Source organism: Petromyzon marinus, unplaced genomic scaffold, assembly GCF_048934315.1.
Source record: "Petromyzon marinus isolate PM22_M1 ecotype Great Lakes invasive population unplaced genomic scaffold, UKy_Petmar_22M1.pri1.0 PM_G_Scaffold_2, whole genome shotgun sequence".
Lineage (NCBI taxonomy): Eukaryota > Metazoa > Chordata > Hyperoartia > Petromyzontiformes > Petromyzontidae > Petromyzon > Petromyzon marinus.
The window spans coordinates 3,220,588-3,242,337 of NW_027422761.1; the positions used below are offsets into that span (position 1 = coordinate 3,220,588).

The window sequence follows — 21,750 nt, forward strand, 5'->3', positions numbered from 1 at the left end:
GTGTGTGTGTCAGTGTGTGTAGGTGCTCGCTAACAGCACTTGCCCCTACAGTCTGTTAAGGCTATACGGGGGATCTTTGTTTTTTGCTTTGTCAGTGTGTGTCAGTGTGTGTGTCAGTGTGTGTGTGTCAGTGTGTCAGTGTGTGTCTGAGTGACTGATTGTCTGAGTGAGTGACTGAGTGACTGTCTGAGTGAGTGACTGAGTGTCTGAGTACGTGTCTGAGTGACTGAGTGTCTGAGTGAGTGACTGAGTGACTGAGTGAGTGACTGAGTGTCTGAGTACGTGTCTGAGTGACTGAGTGTCTGAGTGAGTGTCTGAGTGAGTGACTGAGTGAGTGACTGTCTGAGTGTCTGAGTAAGTGTCTGAGTGAGTGACTGAGTGAGTGACTGAGTGTCTGAGTGAGTGACTGAGTGAGTGACTGAGTGAGTGTCTAAGTAAGTGTCTGAGTGAGTGAGTGACTGAGTGAGTGTCTGAGTGAGTGTCTGAGTGAGTGACTGAGTGAGTGACTGAGTGTCTGAGTGAGTGACTGAATGTCTGAGTGAGTGACTGAGTGTCAGAGTACGTGTCTGAGTGACTGAGTATCTGAGTGAGTGTCTGAGTGACTGAGTGAGTGACTGTCTGAGTAAGTGTCTGAGTGAGTGACTGAGTGAGTGACTGAGTGTCTGAGTGAGTGACTAAGTGAGTGACTGAGTGTCTGAGTGAGTGACTGAGTGTCTGAGTGAGTGACTGAGTGAGTGACTGAGTGTCTGAGTGAGTGACTGAGTGAGTGACTGTCTGAGTGAGTGTCTAAGTAAGTGTCTGAGTGAGTGACTGAGTGAGTGACTGAGTAAGTGTATGAGTGAGTGACTGAGTGAGTGACTGAGTGAGTGACTGAGTGTTCGAGTGAGCGAGTGAGTGACTGAGTGAGTGTCTAAGTGAGTGACTGAGTGAGCGAGTGAGTGTCTGAGTGAGTGACTGAGTGAGTGACTGAGTGAGTGACTGAGTGAGCGACTGAGTGTCTGAGTGAGTGTCTGAGTGAGTGACTGAGTGAGTGACTGAGTGAGTGTCTGAGTGAGTGACTGAGTGAGTGAGTGACTGAGTGAGCCACTCCCAACGCCCTCACCCGCTGCCCGGTAGTCTCCTCACCCTCCTCCTCTCCACCCTACACCTCACCACCCAGCCCCTCCTCACCACCCTACACCTCACCACCCAGCCCCTCCTCACCACCCTACACCTCTCCACTCAGCCCCTCCTCACCACCCAGCCCCTCCTCACCACCCAGCCCCTCCTCACCACCCTACACCTCACCACCCAGCCCCTCCTCACCACCCTACACCTCATCTCCTCCTCCTCACCCTGCATCTCCCCTCCAGCTGGGGTATCTCAGCCATGATGTCGTCTATCTGCTTGAGAATCCGGCACTCCTCCACCCTCTTGAGACTCGCCACCCTCTCCTCCTCCTCCTCCTTCTCCTCCACCTCGTCGCCCGACTTGTAGTCGCCATCATCGACTGCACTGCGTGATCTCCGTAGTCCCCTCCTCCTCCTCCTCGTCCTCTTCTTCTTCTTCCTCCTCCTCGTCTTCCTCTCCTCCTCCTCGTTCTCCTCCTCCTCGTTGTCCGCCGCCTCCTCCTCGTCTCGTGCTCTGTCGACGCTCGGCTGCAGGCGGCTGGCGCGAAACTTCAGCAGCAGCCTGCGGACGCCCCCCGTAGACTCCACCACCTCCTCCTTCTCGCCCCTCCGCTCCTTCACCTCGTTACCCTCCACCACCTCCTCCTCGCCCCTCCGCTCCTTCGCCTCGTCACCCTCCACCACCTCCTCCGGCGATGAAGACGATGACGACGATGCGTCCGAGAACGACCAACAGCTGGACGACGATGACAACGCTCTCTGCTGCCGGTATTGTTGCTGAATTTGTCTCCGTCGCTGCCGCTGCTTCTCCAGAGCGCAACCCCGGCGCCTCCCGGTGGGCGGTGGTGGCGGCTCAGCCAGCGGCCGCGGCATCAGCGAGCAGAAGTGGAACGTCGCCCCACGCGGGGCCGTCTCCTCCGTCTCCTCCGCCGCCAGCGGCGGCGGAGGAGACGGAGGAGACGGAGGAGCGCGGCAGGTAGAGGAGCCCGGGCAGGGATCGGGATTCGGTCCCGCCGGGCAATCCGCCGCCGCCGCCTCCCGCCGCTTGCTTAGCGGCGACCGCCCGGCCAAAACCTCCTCCTCCTCTTCCTCCTCCGCCTTCATCGCCGCCTCGGCCTCCTCTTCCCCTCCTCCTCCTCTCGCTCCTCCTCCTCCTCCGCCCCTCCTGCTGCTCCCCCTCCTGCCCATGCCCTGCCACCAAAAGTCGAAGTGTCTCTTCCGCACCGCACGCGGTCCAACCGCGGCCTCCCTGCGTCTCTCCGCCTCCTCCGCATCCGCCTCCGCCGCGCCCGCCGCCTCGTCGGCGCCGAGCGCCGGCCCCGACTCTCCGCCGCCGTCTCCGCGCTCCGGGGCGACCCTCGGGCCGATTCCCGGCGGCGGCGTCGGCCGGGCGCCGCCGCCGCTGCCGCAGGAGCTCTCCTGGGGGGGCGCCGTCGCCGGAGTCTCCCGGCGACACCGCCCCCCCCCCTCGAGAGCCCGGAACGTCACGGGGCGACGAAGACGACGGCCGCGGCGGGGAGGCCCCGGCGCGAGCCCCGGCCCCCCGGCGTCGTCATCGCCGCCGCCGCCGGCGTTGAGCGGGCGAGCGACCTTGGAGGGCGCCGCGTGGGACTCGGCTCCTTCTCCTCCGGCGTCCGCGGAGCAAGCCCTCGAGGAGGGGGCGGCCGTGGCCGTGGTCGTGGTCGGGGTCGGGGCCCGGGTTGGGGGAGGCCGTCTGGGAGGCCGCTGGTGAGGGGGGAGGGCCGGAGGAGAGGGAGGAGACGCGGGATCAGATTCCAGCATTCAGCACGCAAACGTCCCGGTAGTGGTATTGGTGGTAGCGGTGGTGGTAGTGATTGTAGTGATGTTGGTAATGGTGGTGGTAGTGATGGTAGTGTATAGTAGTAGTGGTGGTGGTGGTAGTGATGGCAGTGTATGGTAGTGGTGGTAATGGTGGTGGTGATGGTGCTAGTGGTGGTGGTAGTAGTGGTGGTGTAATGGTGGTGGTAGTGGTGGTAATGGTGGTGGTGGTGGTAGTGTTGGTAGTGTATGGTAGTGGTGGTAATGGTGGAAGTGGTGGTGGTGGTGATGATGCTAGTGGTGGTGGTAGTGTTGGTGGTAGTAGTGGTGGTAATGGTGGTGGTGTCCGGCAAAACAACCCCCTACCTCCTTGTGGTGCCGGACGGGCAACGCTGTACAATAAAATAGAAAAACTAGTTTATAGTTTAAGAAGAGAGATGAGTTAGATCTGTCACGTGGGTTATTAAAAAAAAAGGTTATTCGTTTCATCAGGTCATGTGCACAGATTACAATAACATTTGGAGGGGAAAAAAACATGCTGGCCGTTATGTGACTTCACCGAAAAAGCCAAAGAGTACGTTATGGTCACATTCACTGCATTGTCTTGGTGAATGCGAGGCATCGCGTGGTCATAACCCACCGGGATATTTTCCCCTTACGCGTCAAGAGATTGACATTCTCATGGAAATCATTTCAGGTATTCACTGAAAGTGTCAGAGATGAATGTTCAGGATAAAACTGAACATTCGTGCTAAAGATTGGTGCCATATTGTACGATTATAATTGTGCAAAATGCAACCAGAACACAATTAGCACGATTAGCTACGTACCGCTACAGTCTACATTATAGACTGTCAGTACACTCACTCAGCTTAATAACCAGGCTACAGTCTACATTATAGACTGCCAGTACACTCACCATACTTAATAACCATTACTACAGTCTACATTATAGACTGTCAGTACACTCACTCAGCTTAATAACCATTACTACAGTCTACATTATAGACTGTCAGTACACTCACCATACTTAATAACCATTACTACAGTCTACATTATAGACTGTCAGTACACTCACTCAGCTTAATAACCATTACTACAGTCTACATTATAGACTGTCAGTACACTCACCATACTTAATAACCAGGCTACAGTCTACATTATAGACTGTCAGTACACTCACCATACTTAATAACCATTACTAGTCTACATTATAGACTGTCAGTACACTCACCATACTTAATAACCAGGCTACAGTCTACATTATAGACTGCCAGTAAACTCACCATACTTAATAACCATTACTACAGTCTACATTATAGACTGTCAGTACACTCGCCATACTAAATAATCATTACTACAGTCTACATTATAGACTGTCAGTACACTCACCATACTTAATAACCAGGCTACAGTCTACATTATAGACTGTCAGTACACTCACCATACTTAATAACCATTACTACAGTCTACATTATAGACTGTCAGTACACTCACCATACTTAACCATTACTACAGTCTACATTATAGACTGTCAGTACACTCACCATACTTAATAACCATTACTACAGTCTACATTATAGACTGTCAGTACACTCACCATACTTAATAACCAGGCTACAGTCTACATTATAGACTGTCAGTACACTCACCATACTTAATAACCAGGCTACAGTCTACATTATAGACTGTCAGTACACTCACTATACTTAATAACCATTACTACAGTCTACATTATAGACTGTCAGTACACTCACCATACTTAATAACCAGGCTACAGTCTACATTATAGACTGTCAGTACACTCACCATACTTAATAACCAGGCTACAGTCTACATTATAGACTGTCAGCACACTCACCATACTTAACCATTACTACAGTCTACATTATAGACTGTCAGTACACTCACCATACTTAATAACCATTACTACAGTCTACATTATAGACTGTCAGTACACTCACCATACTTAATAACCATTACTACAGTCTACATTATAGACTGTCAGTACACTCACCATACTTAATAACCATTACTACAGTCTACATTATAGACTGTCAGTACACTCACTCAGCTTAATAACCAGGCTACAGTCTACATTATAGAATGTCAGTACACTCACCATATTTAATAACCAGGCTACAGTCTACATTATAGACTGTCAGTACACTCACCAAACTTAATAACCAGGCTACAGTCTACATTATAGACTGTCAGTACACTCACCATACTTAATAACCATTACTACAGTCTACATTATAGACTGTCAGTACACTCACCATACTTAATAACCATTACTACAGTCTACATTATAGACTGTCAGTACACTCACCATACTTAATAACCAGGCTACAGTCTACATTATAGACTGCCAGTAAACTCACCATACTTAATAACCATTACTACAGTCTACATTATAGACTGTCAGTACACTCGCCATACTAAATAATCATTACTACAGTCTACATTATAGACTGTCAGTACACTCACCATACTTAACCATTACTACAGTCTACATTATAGACTGTCAGTACACTCACCATACTTAATAACCATTACTACAGTCTACATTATAGACTGTCAGTACACTCACTCAGCTTAATAACCAGGCTACAGTCTACATTATAGACTGTCAGTACACTCACCATACTTAATAACCAGGCTACAGTCTACATTATAGACTGTCAGTACACTCACTATACTTAATAACCATTACTACAGTCTACATTATAGACTGTCAGTACACTCACCATACTTAATAACCAGGCTACAGTCTACATTATAGACTGTCAGTACACTCACCATACTTAATAACCAGGCTACAGTCTACATTATAGACTGTCAGCACACTCACCATACTTAACCATTACTACAGTCTACATTATAGACTGTCAGTACACTCACCATACTTAATAACCATTACTACAGTCTACATTATAGACTGTCAGTACACTCACCATACTTAATAACCATTACTACAGTCTACATTATAGACTGTCAGTACACTCACCATACTTAATAACCATTACTACAGTCTACATTATAGACTGTCAGTACACTCACTCAGCTTAATAACCAGGCTACAGTCTACATTATAGAATGTCAGTACACTCACCATATTTAATAACCAGGCTACAGTCTACATTATAGACTGTCAGTACACTCACCAAACTTAATAACCAGGCTACAGTCTACATTATAGACTGTCAGTACACTCACCATACTTAATAACCAGGCTACAGTCTACATTATAGACTGCCAGTAAACTCACCATACTTAATAACCATTACTACAGTCTACATTATAGACTGTCAGTACACTCGCCATACTAAATAATCATTACTACAGTCTACATTATAGACTGTCAGTACACTCACCATACTTAACCATTACTACAGTCTACATTATAGACTGTCAGTACACTCACCATACTTAATAACCATTACTACAGTCTACATTATAGACTGTCAGTACACTCACTCAGCTTAATAACCAGGCTACAGTCTACATTATAGACTGTCAGTACACTCACCATACTTAATAACCATTACTACAGTCTACATTATAGACTGTCAGTACACTCACCATACTTAACCATTACTACAGTCTACATTATAGACTGTCAGTACACTCACCATACTTAATAACCATTACTACAGTCTACATTATAGACTGTCAGTACACTCACCATACTTAATAACCAGGCTACAGTCTACATTATAGACTGTCAGTACACTCACCATACTTAATAACCAGGCTACAGTCTACATTATAGACTGTCAGTACACTCACTATACTTAATAACCATTACTACAGTCTACATTATAGACTGTCAGTACACTCACCATACTTAATAACCAGGCTACAGTCTACATTATAGACTGTCAGTACACTCACCATACTTAATAACCAGGCTACAGTCTACATTATAGACTGTCAGCACACTCACCATACTTAACCATTACTACAGTCTACATTATAGACTGTCAGTACACTCACCATACTTAATAACCATTACTACAGTCTACATTATAGACTGTCAGTACACTCACCATACTTAATAACCATTACTACAGTCTACATTATAGACTGTCAGTACACTCACCATACTTAATAACCATTACTACAGTCTACATTATAGACTGTCAGTACACTCACTCAGCTTAATAACCAGGCTACAGTCTACATTATAGAATGTCAGTACACTCACCATATTTAATAACCAGGCTACAGTCTACATTATAGACTGTCAGTACACTCACCAAACTTAATAACCAGGCTACAGTCTACATTATAGACTGTCAGTACACTCACCATACTTAATAACAATTACTACAGTCTACATTATAGACTGTCAGTACACTCACCATACTTAATAACCATTACTACAGTCTACATTATAGACTGTCAGTACACTCACCATACTTAATAACCAGGCTACAGTCTACATTATAGACTGCCAGTAAACTCACCATACTTAATAACCATTACTACAGTCTACATTATAGACTGTCAGTACACTCGCCATACTAAATAATCATTACTACAGTCTACATTATAGACTGTCAGTACACTCACCATACTTAACCATTACTACAGTCTACATTATAGACTGTCAGTACACTCACCATACTTAATAACCATTACTACAGTCTACATTATAGACTGTCAGTACACTCACTCAGCTTAATAACCAGGCTACAGTCTACATTATAGACTGTCAGTACACTCACCATACTTAATAACCAGGCTACAGTCTACATTATAGACTGTCAGTACACTCACCATACTTAATAACCAGGCTACAGTCTACATTATAGACTGTCAGTACACTCACCATACTTAATAACCAGGCTACAGTCTACATTATAGACTGTCAGTACACTCACCATACTTAATAACCATTACTACAGTCTACATTATAGACTGTCAGTACACTCACTCAGCTTAATAACCAGGCTACAGTCTACATTATAGACTGTCAGTACACTCACCATACTTAATAACCAGGCTACAGTCTACATTATAGACTGTCAGTACACTCACCATACTTAATAACCAGGCTACAGTCTACATTATAGACTGTCAGTACACTCACCATACTTAATAACCAGGCTACAGTCTACATTATAGACTGTCAGTACACTCACCATACTTAATAACCAGGCTACAGTCTACATTATAGACTGTCAGTACACTCACCATACTTAATAACCAGGCTACAGTCTACATTATAGACTGTCAGTACACTCACCATACTTAATAACCATTACTACAGTCTACATTATAGACTGTCAGTACACTCACCATACTTAACCATTACTACAGTCTACATTATAGACTGTCAGTACACTCACCATACTTAATAACCAGGCTACAGTCTACATTATAGACTGTCAGTACACTCACCATACTTAATAACCATTACTACAGTCTACATTATAGACTGTCAGTACACTCACCATACTTAACCATTACTACAGTCTACATTATAGACTGTCAGTACACTCACCATACTTAATAACCAGGCTACAGTCTACATTATAGACTGTCAGTACACTCACCATACTTAATAACCATTACTACAGTCTACATTATAGACTGTCAGTACACTCACCATACTTAATAACCAGGCTACAGTCTACATTATAGACTGTCAGTACACTAACCATACTTAATAACCATTACTCCAGTCTACATTATAGACTGCCAGTAAACTCACCATACTTAATAACCATTACTACAGTCTACATTATAGACTGTCAGTACACTCGCCATACTAAATAATCATTACTACAGTCTACATTATAGACTGTCAGTACACTCACCAAACTTAATAACCAGGCTACAGTCTACATTATAGACTGTCAGTACACTCACCATACTTAATAACCATTACTACAGTGTACATTATAGACTGTCAGTACACTCACCATACTTAATAACCAGGCTACAGTCTACATTATAGACTGTCAGTACACTCACCAAACTTAATAACCAGGCTACAGTCTACATTATAGACTGTCAGTACACTCACCATACTTAATAACCATTACTACAGTCTACATTATAGACTGTCAGTACACTCACCATACTTAATAACCAGGCTACAGTCTACATTATAGACTGTCAGTACACTAACCATACTTAATAACCATTACTCCAGTCTACATTATAGACTGCCAGTAAACTCACCATACTTAATAACCATTACTACAGTCTACATTATAGACTGTCAGTACACTCACCATACTTAATAACCATTACTACAGTCTACATTATAGACTGTCAGTACACTCACCATACTTAATAATCATTACTACAGTCTACATTATAGACTGTCAGCACAGTCACCATACTTAATAACCATTACTACAGTCTACATTATAGACTGTCAGTACACTCACTCAGCTTAATAACCATTACTACAGTCTACATTATAGACTGTCAGTACACTCACCATACTTAATAACCAGGCTACAGTCTACATTATAGACTGTCAGTACACTCACTCAGGTTAATAACCATTACTACAGTCTACATTATAGACTGCCAGTACACTCACCATACTTAATAACAAGGCTACAGTCTACATTATAGACTGTCAGTATACTCACCCAGCTGAATAACCAGGCTACAGTCTACATTATAGACTGTCAGTACACTCACCATACTTAATAACCATTACTACAGTCTACATTATAGACTGTCAGTACACTCACCATACTTAATAACCATTACTACAGTCTACATTATAGACTGTCAGTACACTCACCATACTTAATAACCATTACTACAGTCTACATTATAGACTGTCAGTACACTCACCATACTTAATAATCATTACTACAGTCTACATTATAGACTGTCAGCACAGTCACCATACTTAATAACCATTACTACAGTCTACATTATAGACTGTCAGTACACTCACTCAGCTTAATAACCATTACTACAGTCTACATTATAGACTGTCAGTACACTCACCATACTTAATAACCAGGCTACAGTCTACATTATAGACTGTCAGTACACTCACCATACTTAATAACCATTACTACAGTCTACATTATAGACTGTCAGTACACTCACCATACTTAATAACCATTACTACAGTCTACATTATAGACTGTCAGTACACTCACCATACTTAATAACCATTACTACAGTCTACATTATAGACTGTCAGAACACTCACCATACTTAATAACCATTACTACAGTCTACATTATAGACTGTCAGTACACTCACCATACTTAATAACCAGGCTACAGTCTACATTATAGACTGTCAGTACACTCACCATACTTAATAACCATTACTACAGTCTACATTATAGACTGTCAGTACACTCACCATACTTAACCATTACTACAGTCTACATTATAGACTGTCAGTACACTCACTCAGCTTAATAACCAGGCTACAGTCTACATTATAGAATGTCAGTACACTCACCATACTTAATAACCAGGCTACAGTCTACATTATAGACTGTCAGTACACTCACCATACTTAATAACCATTACTACAGTCTACATTATAGACTGTCAGTACACTCACCATACTTAATAACCATTACTACAGTCTACATTATAGACTGTCAGTACACTCACTCAGCTTAATAACCAGGCTACAGTCTACATTATAGAATGTCAGTACACTCACCATATTTAATAACCAGGCTACAGTCTACATTATAGACTGTCAGTACACTCACCAAACTTAATAACCAGGCTACAGTCTACATTATAGACTGTCAGTACACTCACCATACTTAATAACCATTACTACAGTCTACATTATAGACTGTCAGTACACTCACCATACTTAATAACCATTACTACAGTCTACATTATAGACTGTCAGTACACTCACCATACTTAATAACCAGGCTACAGTCTACATTATAGACTGCCAGTAAACTCACCATACTTAATAACCATTACTACAGTCTACATTATAGACTGTCAGTACACTCGCCATACTAAATAATCATTACTACAGTCTACATTATAGACTGTCAGTACACTCACCATACTTAACCATTACTACAGTCTACATTATAGACTGTCAGTACACTCACCATACTTAATAACCATTACTACAGTCTACATTATAGACTGTCAGTACACTCACTCAGCTTAATAACCAGGCTACAGTCTACATTATAGACTGTCAGTACACTCACCATACTTAATAACCAGGCTACAGTCTACATTATAGACTGTCAGTACACTCACCATACTTAATAACCAGGCTACAGTCTACATTATAGACTGTCAGTACACTCACCATACTTAATAACCAGGCTACAGTCTACATTATAGACTGTCAGTACACTCACCATACTTAATAACCAGGCTACAGTCTACATTATAGACTGTCAGTACACTCACCATACTTAATAACCAGGCTACAGTCTACATTATAGACTGTCAGTACACTCACCATACTTAATAACCATTACTACAGTCTACATTATAGACTGTCAGTACACTCACCATACTTAACCATTACTACAGTCTACATTATAGACTGTCAGTACACTCACCATACTTAATAACCAGGCTACAGTCTACATTATAGACTGTCAGTACACTCACCATACTTAATAACCAGGCTACAGTCTACATTATAGACTGTCAGTACACTCACCATACTTAACCATTACTACAGTCTACATTATAGACTGTCAGTACACTCACCATAATTAATAACCAGGCTACAGTCTACATTATAGACTGTCAGTACACTCACCATACTTAATAACCAGGCTACAGTCTACATTATAGACTGTCAGTACACTCACCATACTTAATAACCATTACTACAGTCTACATTATAGACTGTCAGTACACTCACCATACTTAGCCATTACTACAGTCTACATTATAGACTGTCAGTACACTCACCATACTTAATAACCATTACTACAGTCTACATTATAGACTGTCAGTACACTCACCATACTTAATAACCATTACTACAGTCTACATTATAGACTGTCAGTACACTCACCATACTTAATAACCAGGCTACAGTCTACATTATAGACTGTCAGTACACTCACCAAACTTAATAACCAGGCTACAGTCTACATTATAGACTGTCAGTACACTCACCATACTTAATAACCATTACTACAGTCTACATTATAGACTGTCAGTACACTCACCATACTTAATAACCAGGCTACAGTCTACATTATAGACTGTCAGTACACTAACCATACTTAATAACCATTACTCCAGTCTACATTATAGACTGCCAGTAAACTCACCATACTTAATAACCATTACTACAGTCTACATTATAGACTGTCAGTACACTCGCCATACTAAATAATCATTACTACAGTCTACATTATAGACTGTCAGTACACTCACCATACTTAATAACCATTACTACAGTCTACATTATAGACTGTCAGTACACTCACCATACTTAATAACCAGGCTACAGTCTACATTATAGACTGTCAGTACACTAACCATACTTAATAACCATTACTCCAGTCTACATTATAGACTGCCAGTAAACTCACCATACTTAATAACCATTACTACAGTCTACATTATAGACTGTCAGTACACTCGCCATACTAAATAATCATTACTACAGTCTACATTATAGACTGTCAGTACACTCACCAAACTTCATAACCAGGCTACAGTCTACATTATAGACTGTCAGTACACTCACCATACTTAATAACCATTACTACAGTGTACATTATAGACTGTCAGTACACTCACCATACTTAATAACCAGGCTACAGTCTACATTATAGACTGTCAGTACACTCACCAAACTTAATAACCAGGCTACAGTCTACATTATAGACTGTCAGTACACTAACCATACTTAATAACCATTACTCCAGTCTACATTATAGACTGCCAGTAAACTCACCATACTTAATAACCATTACTACAGTCTACATTATAGACTGTCAGTACACTCACCATACTTAATAACCATTACTACAGTCTACATTATAGACTGTCAGTACACTCACCATACTTAACCATTACTACAGTCTACATTATAGACTGTCAGTACACTCACCATACTTAATAACCAGGCTACAGTCTACATTATAGACTGTCAGTACACTAACCATACTTAATAACCATTACTCCAGTCTACATTATAGACTGCCAGTACACTCACCATACTTAATAACCAGGCTACAGTCTACATTATAGACTGTCAGTACACTCACCATACTTAATAACCAGGCTACAGTCTACATTATAGACTGTCAGTACACTCACCATACTTAATAACCAGGCTACAGTCTACATTATAGACTGTCAGTACACTCACCATACTTAATAACCAGGCTACAGTCTACATTATAGACTGTCAGTACACTCACCATACTTAATAACCAGGCTACAGTCTACATTATAGACTGTCAGTACACTCACCATACTTAATAACCATTACTACAGTCTACATTATAGACTGTCAGTACACTCACCATACTTAACCATTACTACAGTCTACATTATAGACTGTCAGTACACTCACCATACTTAATAACCAGGCTACAGTCTACATTATAGACTGTCAGTACACTCACCATACTTAATAACCAGGCTACAGTCTACATTATAGACTGTCAGTACACTCACCATACTTAACCATTACTACAGTCTACATTATAGACTGTCAGTACACTCACCATAATTAATAACCAGGCTACAGTCTACATTATAGACTGTCAGTACACTCACCATACTTAATAACCAGGCTACAGTCTACATTATAGACTGTCAGTACACTCACCATACTTAATAACCATTACTACAGTCTACATTATAGACTGTCAGTACACTCACCATACTTAGCCATTACTACAGTCTACATTATAGACTGTCAGTACACTCACCATACTTAATAACCATTACTACAGTCTACATTATAGACTGTCAGTACACTCACCATACTTAATAACCATTACTACAGTCTACATTATAGACTGTCAGTACACTCACCATACTTAATAACCAGGCTACAGTCTACATTATAGACTGTCAGTACACTCACCAAACTTAATAACCAGGCTACAGTCTACATTATAGACTGTCAGTACACTCACCATACTTAATAACCATTACTACAGTCTACATTATAGACTGTCAGTACACTCACCATACTTAATAACCAGGCTACAGTCTACATTATAGACTGTCAGTACACTCACCAAACTTAATAACCAGGCTACAGTCTACATTATAGACTGTCAGTACACTCACCATACTTAATAACCATTACTACAGTCTACATTATAGACTGTCAGTACACTCACCATACTTAATAACCAGGCTACAGTCTACATTATAGACTGTCAGTACACTCACCAAACTTAATAACCAGGCTACAGTCTACATTATAGACTGTCAGTACACTCACCATACTTAATAACCATTACTACAGTCTACATTATAGACTGTCAGTACACTCACCATACTTAATAACCAGGCTACAGTCTACATTATAGACTGTCAGTACACTAACCATACTTAATAACCATTACTCCAGTCTACATTATAGACTGCCAGTAAACTCACCATACTTAATAACCATTACTACAGTCTACATTATAGACTGTCAGTACACTCGCCATACTAAATAATCATTACTACAGTCTACATTATAGACTGTCAGTACACTCACCAAACTTAATAACCAGGCTACAGTCTACATTATAGACTGTCAGTACACTCACCATACTTAATAACCATTACTACAGTGTACATTATAGACTGTCAGTACACTCACCATACTTAATAACCAGGCTACAGTCTACATTATAGACTGTCAGTACACTCACCAAACTTAATAACCAGGCTACAGTCTACATTATAGACTGTCAGTACACTAACCATACTTAATAACCATTACTCCAGTCTACATTATAGACTGCCAGTAAACTCACCATACTTAATAACCATTACTACAGTCTACATTATAGACTGTCAGTACACTCACCATACTTAATAACCATTACTACAGTCTACATTATAGACTGTCAGTACACTCACCATACTTAATAATCATTACTACAGTCTACATTATAGACTGTCAGCACACTCACCATACTTAATAACCATTACTACAGTCTACATTATAGACTGTCAGTACACTCACTCAGCTTAATAACCATTACTACAGTCTACATTATAGACTGTCAGTACACTCACCATACTTAATAACCAGGCTACAGTCTACATTATAGACTGTCAGTACACTCACCATACTTAATAACCATTACTACAGTCTACATTATAGACTGTCAGTACACTCACCATACTTAATAACCATTACTACAGTCTACATTATAGACTGTCAGAACACTCACCATACTTAATAACCATTACTACAGTCTACATTATAGACTGTCAGTACACTCACCATACTTAATAACCATTACTACAGTCTACATTATAGACTGTCAGTACACTCACCATACTTAATAACCATTACTACAGTCTACATTATAGACTGCCAGTACACTCACCATACTTAATAACCATTACTACAGTCTACATTATAGACTGTCAGAACACTCACCATACTTAATAACCAGGCTACAGTCTACATTATAGACTGTCAGTACACTCACCATACTTAATAACCATTACTACAGTCTACATTATAGACTGTCAGTACACTCACCATACTTAACCATTACTACAGTCTACATTATAGACTGTCAGTACACTCACCATACTTAATAACCATTACTACAGTCTACATTATAGACTGTCAGTACACTCACCATACTTAACCATTACTACAGTCTACATTATAGACTGTCAGTACACTCACTCAGCTTAATAACCAGGCTACAGTCTACATTATAGAATGTCAGTACACTCACCATACTTAATAACCAGGCTACAGTCTACATTATAGACTGTCAGTACACTCACCATACTTAATAACCATTACTACAGTCTACATTATAGACTGTCAGTACACTCACCATACTTAATAACCATTACTACAGTCTACATTATAGACTGTCAGTACACTCACCATACTTAACCATTACTACAGTCTACATTATAGACTGTCAGTACACTCACTCAGCTTAATAACCAGGCTACAGTCTACATTATAGAATGTCAGTACACTCACCATACTTAATAACCAGGCTACAGTCTACATTATAGACTGTCAGTACACTCACCATACTTAATAACCATTACTACAGTCTACATTATAGACTGTCAGTACACTCACCATACTTAATAACCATTACTACAGTCTACATTATAGACTGTCAGTACACTCACCATACTTAATAACCATTACTACAGTCTACATTATAGACTGTCAGTACACTCACCATACTTAATAACCAGGCTACAGTCTACATTATAGACTGTCAGTACACTCACCATACTTAATAACCATTACTCCAGTCTACATTATAGACTGCCAGTAAACTCACCATACTTAATAACCATTACTACAGTCTACATTATAGACTGTCAGTACACTCGCCATACTAAATAATCATTACTACAGTCTACATTATAGACTGTCAGTACACTCACCATACTTAACCATTACTACAATCTACATTATAGACTGTCAGTACACTCACCATACTTAATAACCATTACTACAGTCTACATTATAGACTGTCAGTACACTCACTCAGCTTAATAACCATTACTACAGTCTACATTATAGACTGTCAGTACACTCACCACACTTAATAACCAGGCTACAGTCTACATTATAGACTGTCAGTACACTCACTCAGGTTAATAACCATTACTACAGTCTACATTATAGACTGCCAGTACACTCACCATACTTAATAACAAGGCTACAGTCTACATTATAGACTGTCAGTATACTCACCCAGCTGAATAACCAGGCTACAGTCTACATTATAGACTGTCAGTACACTCACCATACTTAATAACCATTACTACAGTCTACATTATAGACTGTCAGTACACTCACCATACTTAATAACCATTACTACAGTCTACATTATAGACTGTCAGTACACTCACCATACTTAATAACCATTACTACAGTCTACATTATAGACTGTCAGAACACTCACCATACTTAATAACCATTACTACAGTCTACATTATAGACTGTCAGTACACTCACCATACTTAATAACCATTACTACAGTCTACATTATAGACTGCCAGTACACTCACCATACTTAATAACCATTACTACAGTCTACATTATAGACTGTCAGAACACTCACCATACTTAATAACCAGGCTACAGTCTACATTATAGACTGTCAGTACACTCACCATACTTAATAACCATTACTACAGTCTACATTATAGACTGTCAGTACACTCACCATACTTAACCATTACTACAGTCTACATTATAGACTGTCAGTACACTCACCATACTTAATAACCATTACTACAGTCTACATTATAGACTGTCAGTACACTCACCATACTTAACCATTACTACAGTCTACATTATAGACTGTCAGTACACTCACTCAGCTTAATAACCAGGCTACAGTCTACATTATAGAATGTCAGTACACTCACCATACTTAATAACCAGGCTACAGTCTACATTATAGACTGTCAGTACACTCACCATACTTAATAACCATTACTACAGTCTACATTATAGACTGTCAGTACACTCACCATACTTAATAACCATTACTACAGTCTACATTATAGACTGTCAGTACACTCACCATACTTAATAACCAGGCTACAGTCTACATTATAGACTGTCAGTACACTCACCATACTTAACCATTACTCCAGTCTACATTATAGACTGCCAGTAAACTCACCATACTTAATAACCATTACTACAGTCTACATTATAGACTGTCAGTACACTCGCCATACTAAATAATCATTACTACAGTCTACATTATAGACTGTCAGTACACTCACCATACTTAACCATTACTACAATCTACATTATAGACTGTCAGTACACTCACCATACTTAATAACCATTACTACAGTCTACATTATAGACTGTCAGTACACTCACTCAGCTTAATAACCATTACTACAGTCTACATTATAGACTGTCAGTACACTCACCACACTTAATAACCAGGCTACAGTCTACATTATAGACTGTCAGTACACTCACCAAACTTAACCATTACTACAGTCTACATTATAGACTGTCAATACACTCACCATACTTAATAAGCATTACTACAGTCTAAATTATAGACTGTCAGTACACTCACTCAGCTTAATAACCATTACTACAGTCTACATTATAGACTGTCAGTACACTCACTCAGGTTAATAACCATTACTAGTCTACATTATAGACTGTCAGTACACTCACCATACTTAATAACCATTACTACAGTCTACATTATAGACTGTCAGTACACTCACTCAGCTTAATAACCATTACTACAGTCTACATTATAGACTGTCAGTACACTCACCATACTTAATAACCAGGCTACAGTCTACATTATAGACTGTCAGTATACTCACCCAGCTGAATAACCAGGCTACAGTCTACATTATAGACTGTCAGTAAACTCACCATACTTAATAACCATTACTACAGTCTACATTATAGACTGTCAGTACACTCACCATACTTAATAACCATTACTACAGTCTACATTATAGACTGTCTACATTATAGACTGTCAGTACACTCACCATACTTAATAACCATTACTACAGTCTACATTATAGACTGTCAGTACACTCACCATACTTAATAACCATTACTACTGTCTACATTATAGACTGTCAGTACACTCACCATACTTAATAACCCTTACTACAGTCTACATTATAGACTGTCAGTACACTCACCATACTTAATAACCATTACTACAGTCTACATTATAGACTGTCAGTACACTCACTCAGCTTAATAACCATTACTACAGTCTACATTATAGACTGTCAGTACACTCACCATACTTAATAACCAGGCTACAGTCTACATTATAGACTGTCAGTATACTCACCCAGCTGAATAACCAGGCTACAGTCTACATTATAGACTGTCAGTAAACTCACCATACTTAATAACCATTACTACAGTCTACATTATAGACTGTCAGTACACTCACCATACTTAATAACCATTACTACAGTCTACATTATAGACTGTCTACATTATAGACTGTCAGTACACTCACCATACTTAATAACCATTACTACAGTCTACATTATAGACTGTCAGTACACTCACCATACTTAATAACCATTACTACTGTCTACATTATAGACTGTCAGTACACTCACCATACTTAATAACCCTTACTACAGTCTACATTATAGACTGTCAGTACACTCACCATACTTAATAACCATTACTACAGTCTACATTATAGACTGCCAGTACACTCACCATACTTAATAACCATTACTACAGTCTACATTATAGACTGTCAGTAAACTCATTCAGCTTAATAACCATTACTACAGTCTACATTATAGACTGTCAGTACACTCACCATACTTAATAACCAGGCTACAGTCTACATTATAGACTGTCAGTACACTCAGCATACTTAATAACCATTACTACAGTCTACATTATAGACTGTCAGTACACTCACCCAGCTTAATAACCATTACTACAGTCTACATTATAGACTGTCAGTACACTCACCATACTTAATAACCATTACTACAGTCTACATTATAGACTGTCAGTACACTCACCATACTTAATAACCATTACTACAGTCTACATTATAGACTGTCAGTACACTCACCATACTTAATAACCATTACTACAGTCTACATTATAGACTGTCAGTACACTCACCATACTTAATAACCAGGCTACAGTCTACATTATAGACTGTCAGTACACTCAGCATACTTAATAACCATTACTACAGTCTACATTATAGACTGTCAGTACACTCACCATACTTAATAACCAGGCTACATTATTCACAAATTGAATCGTTTGTATTTTGTCAATGGCCATAGACTCAACACTGCCCCATAGACTCAGCACTGCCCCATAGACTCAGCACTGCCCCATAGACTCAGCACTGCCCCATAGACTCAGCACTGTCCCATAGACTCAGCACTGCCCCATAGACTCAGCACTGTCCATAGACTCAGCACTGTCTCATAGACTCAGCCCTGCCCCATAGACTCAACACTGCCCCATAGACTCAGCACTGCCCCATAGACTCAGCACTGCCCCATAGACTCAGCACTGCCCCATAGACTCAGCACTGTCCCATAGACTCAACACTGCACCATAGACTCAACACTACCCATAGACTCAGCACTGTCCCATAGACTCAGCACCGCCCCATAGACTCAGCACTGTCTCATAGACACAACACTGCCCCATAGACTCAGCACTGCCCCATAGACTCAACACTACACCATAGACTCAGCACTGCCCCATAGACTCAACACTACACCATAGACTCAGCACTGCCCCATAGATTCAGCACCGCCCCATAGACCCAACACTGCCCATAAATTCAACAGTGCATATTTAAACTATCTGCGAATCACGGGCTGGACATTTGAGGCCACTTTTTACCTCACGTTTTCCCTCACGAGAGGCGATCTCGCACCCCTGGGGGGTGGTCATCGTCGTTAATTTCTGCTCCGAAATAAAAAAAATTCAAATCCGCACCTCACGACTCTCAAAATGGCGCCTGGCCGAGGAGGAGCCTCAAAAATTTGGCGGGAAAAAAAAATCCCGCGTCACGTGGCTAGGGAGGAACCAAATCTGATTGGCTCCAAGTCGCCGCTTGGACCAATCAGAGAGCTCCAAGCGCCTCGCCTCACAGCAGCTCCGCTCCTGCACTGACAGATCACTGAAGAAGGTCTCTCGTCTGTAGTTGAATAGTGTAATAGTGTGTGTATCTGTGTGTATGTGTGTGTATGTGTGTATCTGTGTCTCTGTGTGTGTGTATCTGTGTGTGTATCTGTGTGTGTGTATGTATGTATGTCAATGACTTGGCCACTGAACTGGATAATTCCAGGGTAAATCTTTTTGCAGATGACACGATACTGATTACTGCTGGCCGCTCTCCGGATGACGTGATTGCTAAGCTCCAGGGTGATTTCAACAAACTACAACATCAGCTAGTTTCTCTTAAACTAGTCCTGAATACCTCCAAAACCAAGGTGCTATGCTTCTCTCCGGGACTAAAGCAGGAAGTTATTTTCCCCCAATTACATTCCTTGAATAATTATCAAATAGAGCATGTTAATATCTATAAGTATCTTGGGGTCATCCTGGATTCAAAACTTAGTTTTGAAGATCACATTGATTATATTGGTAAAAAGACACAAGTAAAAATTGGTTTTCTGTATCGACACAAGCACTGCTTCCCCCCAATGTTCCGTTTGGAATTGATAAAAGCTACCATACTGCCTCTACTTGACTACTGTGACATCGTGTATAAATCAGCCCCAAGTACTGTACTGAAGAAGCTTGATTCCATCTATCACTCGGCCTTAAGATTTACATTGAACTGCCCATATAGCACTCACCACTGTGATCTCTACATTGGGTCAAACTTAACATCTCTTAATGTTTGACAGCTTGTGCACCAGATCTTATTTATTCACGATGTACTTACAAAAAAATCTGCAGACTACCTACTGGATCTCCTCTCTGTTTCAAAGAACAAATTTGACCTCATTTACCAGCTTCACATTCCCTATTGCCGTACAAAAACCGGAGGAAGGGCCTTTGCTATTGATGCCCCCAGGGTTTGGAATGCTATTGCCAATAAACTGCAACTTGAATCACTACCTATGAGATCAAAACTGCTCTAGAGGAGTTGTACACCCCTAGCTGCCACTGCTATTCAGTGGCCTAAAATATGGCTCTAGAT

The 21,750-nt window shown here is 40.7% G+C and overlaps 1 protein-coding gene across 1 annotated transcript; it reads right to left on the reverse strand.

Moving 5' to 3' along the window:
- Positions 1-1,316: 1,316 nt before the first annotated feature.
- LOC142912356 (uncharacterized) lies at positions 1,317-20,545 on the reverse strand. The gene is made up of 2 exons (XM_076060525.1): positions 20,442-20,545; positions 1,317-2,834 (listed from the first exon to the last, which is right to left on the reverse strand). Exons 1-2 carry the CDS (start codon positions 20,490-20,492, stop codon positions 1,317-1,319), a joined length of 1,569 nt encoding a protein of 522 aa, XP_075916640.1. The 5' UTR covers positions 20,493-20,545.
- Positions 20,546-21,750: the final 1,205 nt, after the last annotated feature.